The sequence below is a fragment of the Myotis davidii genome, unplaced genomic scaffold, assembly GCF_000327345.1.
Source record: "Myotis davidii unplaced genomic scaffold, ASM32734v1 scaffold649, whole genome shotgun sequence".
Lineage (NCBI taxonomy): Eukaryota > Metazoa > Chordata > Mammalia > Chiroptera > Vespertilionidae > Myotis > Myotis davidii.
Window position 1 is genome coordinate 138364 of NW_006299392.1, and position 6292 is coordinate 144655.

A 6292-nucleotide genomic window follows, 5' to 3' on the forward strand; every position below is an offset into this window, starting at 1 on the left:
GAACCTGGCTGGAGAACCTGGAGAACATGGCTGGAGAACCTAGCAAGAGAACATGGACACAGAACTTGGCTGGAGATTGTGGCTAGAGATCCTGGCAAGGCTGCTGATCAACTGAACGCTGTCTCTGTGTCATTCCTTCTTCGCCGACTCCGTCCACACCTTTGGGGACCCCTGGACCTGCTGGGGTTGGACCCCGGCAGCTTGGTTGCCCATAACTGTCCTCCCCTGCTGGCCTGGTCACCTTTAACTGCTCTCCCCTGCTGGCTTAATTGCCTCTAACTGCCTCTGCCTCAGCCCCGCCACTGTGGCTTTGTCTGGAAGATGTCCAGTCTAATTAGCATATTACCCTTTTATTAGTATAGATGTGTTTTGTAGTAATTACTTAATGGATGCTTATTATCATTCCATTATTAAAAATCCTTAGTTTTGTATTTAATGGAATAGATGTATCATAATTTATCTAACCATTATCTTCTTGATGGCCATTTGAGTTATTTTAAATTATTGTTACAAAATATGCTGGTTTCCACACTGCTTTTGTTTTAACTTAAAATTGTTTAAATAACCTTGTCTCTGTCTTTGCTTGAACAACAACAACAAAAAAAACTATTGCTGTTAACATTTCCCATAGTCATTTCATTTGCATCTTGAATAAAAACTTTCAAGATCCTCTTTTGGTTTGTGTGTTCTTCATCACCATACCATATATGAGATCAGCCCACATCAGTTTCCTGTTAGTTTGGTTCAGTCCTAGGGCATGAATGGAAAGCAGAACCATTTCATTTTGTGTGGTTGAACTTATCGTTCCGAGGTGTAAACCAAAAGCTAAGAAACAAAGAAGCCAAAAGGAACTTTTCCTGTGTTTGGAGTGTTGGAATCTCAGAAGACTGAATCTTTAAGTATCTTGATATTTGAAAAAGGTAAATCTAAATTCTTACATATTTTGTGTTGTATTGTTGGATTTTTTTCCAAAAAAAACCATTTAAATGAGAATAATACGTTTCCTGGAAACATTTATAGTAGACACTATAGTCCTATAAAGGAAAATTGTGTCTTGAACCAAGTCTTCTTTGTCTTTTCTCACACTTGAAGAATGTATAGAAAAAATTGAGATTCTTAAAATTGCATGCCAAACCATGCAAAAGACTGAATTAAGTGCTTTGAGAAATAAGATTTAAGTCAAAAAGAAGGGAGAAAGGGGGGAAGGAAAGGAGGGAGGGAGGGAGGGAAGGTGAAGGGAGAGAGAGAAGGTCAAAAGAAAGGGAAAGGCAAAAGAAAAAGAAAAAAGGATGGTAGTGAATTTGACAAAACATTTATTTATTTATTTGTTTGTTTGTTTATTTATTATTTTAGCTGTTTTTAAGTGTACAATTCAAGGGCATTAAGTACTTTCGTGTTGTTGTACAACAATTACCACTATGATTCCAGAAATTTTTCATCTTGCAAAACTAAAACTCTGCCGGTTAAACACTAATTCCCTGTTCCCCTCTACCACCAGCCCCTGATAATCTCTTTTCCACTTTCCATCGCTATGAATTTCTATTTCAAGTTAGATTATTGAAAAGTAAGTGGCTATATTTATATTTTAAACCTGAAAGTATTCATGAGTTTAAACTATGTATAATTAAATATTCATTCCGTGTACACATTTTAAGGCATAGTAAGTTTTTTCACTGTGTGATTTAAATTACAGTAATTAAAACACAGTTAAACTAAGACCAAGGTCTCAATAGCAGGCTTGATTTTAAGTTGTCTATTTGAAGAGACAAAGCAGGACATCTACAACAGTGTCAACATCAAAAATTATTTTTGAAAAAGAAAGGGTTAGGTGCATTAATAACTTTAAAATAAATCATTTGTGACAGCTGAATATATATACATATATAATTAAACATTTGTATAAGTTTGTACTTTTTTATTGTCTGATCTATTTATTTTTATGGAACATTACATTATAAAACATTGAACAGGTTCTGGAATGAATATAAATATATAAGCTGGCCTTTTTCTGCTTCTTCAAAATAAAAAAGTGATTGATATAATTCCATTACTTTGTTTCTCCTTTCAATCTCTCCTTTTCTTCTTTTTACTCTTTCTTTTTGTCCAAGGAACAAGAGGGGAGGCTGAAATTGATTAATTAGACAAGACGGAAATACTGTGCTGGCCTAGTTTGCTGGAACTTCCCTCTATGACTAAACTACGCATAGGACCTAGACATAACTGTGCTGTTACTAACCTGTCATTTAAGACAGCATCAAATGGTTTAGTGTGATTTAGTCACTCATTCTCTCTTTCTCTCTCAATAGTTTAATACATAGTCACTATCATGGCTTGTTATCAATATGGGATACCAAGTGATGCTTTTGAATTCTCAGTGTTTTTGGAAACTCTTGGCCTTATGTCCAGCTACCTGTGGATTAAAACCCACAGCCTTCATTCTTTTTACACACTTCCTTCAGGCTGCAACTCTGACCCCAGGTTGCCAGTGATGTACCCACCATACGTGTTTGGTTGTATGACTCTTTAGCTCTAGAACAGTGTTTCTCAAACTTCTGGCCCTTTAAATACATAAGTTCCTCATGTTGTGACCCAACCATAAAATTATTTTCGTTGCTACTTCATAACTGTAATGTTGCTACTGTTATGAATCGTAATGTAAATATCTGATATGCAGGATGGTCTTAGGCGACCCCTGTGAAAGGGTCGTTTGACCTCCAAAAGGCTCGCGACCCACAGGTTGAGAACCGCTGCTCTAGAAAATCCGGTCATTTGCAGAGAAAAAGATGAAATAAAGATGATGCATAAGTTTGTACTTTTTAAAACACTTGCATGTACATCATATAATATCCTGACAGTAATTCTGTGAATAAAGCAGGGGAGTCTTATCACCATTTAATTAATAGGAAAATTGAGACCCAGGAATGATAAATAAATTACCTAATATTAAAAAGTTAGGGGAAGGTGGGAGGGTAAGAGATAAACCAGAGGACTTGTATGCATGCATATCAGCATAACCAATGGACATAGACAGTAGGGGCGTGAGGGCATGTGCTGGGGGTGGGAGCAGCCGGCGAGAGGTCAATGGGGAGGGGAGAGGAAGGAGACATATGTAATACTTTAAACAATAAAGAATTTAAATTAAAAAAGTTAATGGCCTAATTGGAACCCAAATCTTATTCCTGGTCCTATTCTCTGTCTTTTGAGTAACACTACCTCCCTAAATCATTTGTGTTTCATGTAGAAGAAACATCTTACATTGACATTTTAATATATGTTGCCTTAATGGGTTCTTCTATAATTTCAGGAATATACTGCACTCTTCTGTTTAGAAATCTTGACTAATAAAATGCTTGGAGAAGCCTTCCTACTTGAACTCCTATACAAAGAACAGAAATATACAACATTTTGTAAACCACCTACATGTAAGAAGACCTCAAATGATGAAAAGGAAACTTGGAAAAAGCAGCTTTTAGATATAGAAGACAATTCACTTTCTCCTGATAAAATAGAAAATCAACAAAAGGTTGAGAAAGAAAGGTTAACAAAGCAAATTAATGATACAAATAAAATAAAATTTGTGGATGAAATAACTGTACCAAAATGCAAAAGTGCATCCTTTCCAGGAAATCTGTCTGTTGCGCTGCCCATTCCAAAAAGAGAACAATGTAATGAAAGACAACTGGATTTATACCGATCTTGGTCATGTACAAGTATTTGCCAGAATTATCCTGACCTACAGATTGGAGGAGACCACGTGGGCAACATGTATGATTCAGGCTGCTTTGTGGAACACATACGTGATGATGCTTTTAATGGTCCCCTTTTACTTTCAGTAGATATACCATTGGGCCATTCTCCCATCATTGAGCCTCTAGAGAAACTATCTGCCTCGAAACTTTTGAATGGGGATGAAATTCGAGAAAAAAGTATGTTGTTTCATAAGCAGCCTCGCTCTAATTCTATGCTTAATAAGTATATGGAAAACAAGCTGGATGAACTCTACAAACAATTTTTGGAAGAAAATCTCACTAAGTGCCTCTCTATAACCAACCTTATGGCTTCTAATTTGCTAATGAATAATGTAAATCAGTTTAGCCTTCAAATCTCTCAAGAGCAGAACGTAGAGGCTTCGAAAGCCCGGGAAGCTCTCCTACATTCTTTTTCAAGATGTAATCTCTATAACATTTCCCATGGAAACAGTTCTGAATTCAGCACTCCTAACCTACAAATATCAAAACAGAGAAGTAGGGAATTTGTATCACATGTAATATAAAAACCAATTATAGGTTCCTTGCACTGACTTAAGAGATTGGAGTAGCAATAGTTTTCTCGGCTTTATCATGTCACATCAGGCCTCCTTTGGGCTGTGGTTATTACATTTTTTGAGAAATTATTTGGCCGTGGCAGGGTAGCTCAGTTGGTTAGAGCACCATCCTTCATACGCCAAGGATGTGGGTTCAATTCCCAGTCGGAGCACAAATCTCTCTCTCTCTCTCTCTCTCTCTCTCTCTCTCTCTCTCTCCATTCCTCTCTCTCACTAAAATCAATAAATAGAAAACAGAAATGATTTCATCAATGGTATATCTGTATTGTTTTATGAGACAATTTTAATAATTAAGCTGTATGACCATGTTTGTTAATTATTTTGACATCTTTAATGGTTGGCACATTCATGTTTGTAAATTCTATATGGCTTATTTATTTAATTGCCACTGGCACCCCAAATTGATTACCTCACTCTTGATCATCAGCTTTATTTACCACAAAAGTGGTACAAAATTGAGACGAGGAAAGGATTATTGCTTTCAGCTACTGAAAGGATCACTAGAAATGATATTATACAGAACCATTTATTTGCCACAAAAATATTTAAAATCTTATGGATTATGCTTATTCTTTCTTTTATTTTTAACATACATACAGATATTTTGACACTGACAGTAAGAATAGCCTAAAGGAAATTCTTCAAACTAAAGTTGGATTTAAATGGCATTGGAAAAGTATGGAAGAAAGGCTTAAGGAAAATATAGAATTTGACATTGAAATTTGCAATTGAAACCTGGTGCTTTCATACTTACCTGGCAGGGGAGATGCCATGATCAAGAAGGTGGTTGTCCCAGGGTGAGGTTTATCCATTGCACTCCGGATGTGCTGACCCCTGCGATTTCCCCAAATGTGGGAAACTTGACTGCATAATTTGTAGTAGTGAGGGACTGAGTTTGCGCTTACCCCTGAGGGGGGGAAAAAGAAACCTGGTGCTTTCTAACTTTCCCCAGGCAGGCATCAACTTTTTTTATATCATTATGTGTGCATGGTGGTTTTAAGGGTTGAGAGGAAAGAAAACATACAGGTAAAGAGGACAAAGTACATAGAGAACCACCATCTAGAAATGAAGAGGCTCTCTTGGCAATTTTTGACACTTCTCAGATTATCCTCCATCAAGATCTTGGTTAAGGATAAAAGTCAGCAGGATGTTATAGTGATTTTGAAATCTAAACTAAGTAAATTAAGTAACAAAACATACCCAAAATAATGTTGTTTTATTGCAGACTTGGAAACAAAACTCTACACTTAGCAGCTTACTAGTACACTTCTCCTAGATATAGTAAAATGATTGGCATGCACTTTTGCTTGTAAAATAAGATTGTATTTATTTGTTGTAGAATTATTATGATTGCATTATATATTAATAAGACTTGTGCATTAGTGATCACGTGGATTTTTATACATACACAGTTATGTATGTGTGAAAATCCATGATAAATAAAATTATATTTAAAAGCAAAAATAAATAAATGATGGCAAAAAATGTTCTCATAAGTTAAAATCAAGATAACTGTCTTTTGGAAAAAATACTTATTGGGAATTTAGGACTTTTCTTCTCTAATCATGTTGTTGTATTCCTTTCCTCGAGGTCTAGTAAAAATTTATTAAAATGTTCTTATTATTTCCTGTTGGTTTTATAATTTTATAGTGTAATGGTATAGCGTCATTTGTCACAATTTTATGAAATAGCCTTCATATAATTATATTTAAGAACATATCTATAAATGGAAATAAAGATACACCATTGTATGTAGATAAATAAATAAAATCTGAATCCCTTAAAATAATAAAAAATAAAAAAGAATATATTTATAAAATGATGAAAATCAAATTACAGTATGTTGAAATCAATTACAAATACTGAATTATTGTTATAGGCAGCTAATTCTTTGAATTGTTCTGCTATTTTTTTTAAAGATGAGAAATTTGTAAATTACAGAATTGCAATGTAGTTCTGGTTTTTACT

At 34.9% G+C, this 6292-nt stretch overlaps 1 protein-coding gene across 1 annotated transcript; it reads left to right on the forward strand.

The window, feature by feature from the left end:
- Positions 1-840: 840 nt before the first annotated feature.
- On the forward strand, positions 841-4273 carry LOC102758608 (uncharacterized protein CXorf21-like). Its single transcript, XM_006774963.2, has 2 exons — positions 841-920; positions 3305-4273. The coding sequence occupies exon 2, from the start codon at positions 3347-3349 to the stop codon at positions 4271-4273; it is 927 nt and encodes a 308-aa protein (XP_006775026.1). The 5' UTR covers positions 841-920; positions 3305-3346.
- The last annotated feature ends 2019 nt before the right edge of the window (positions 4274-6292 follow it).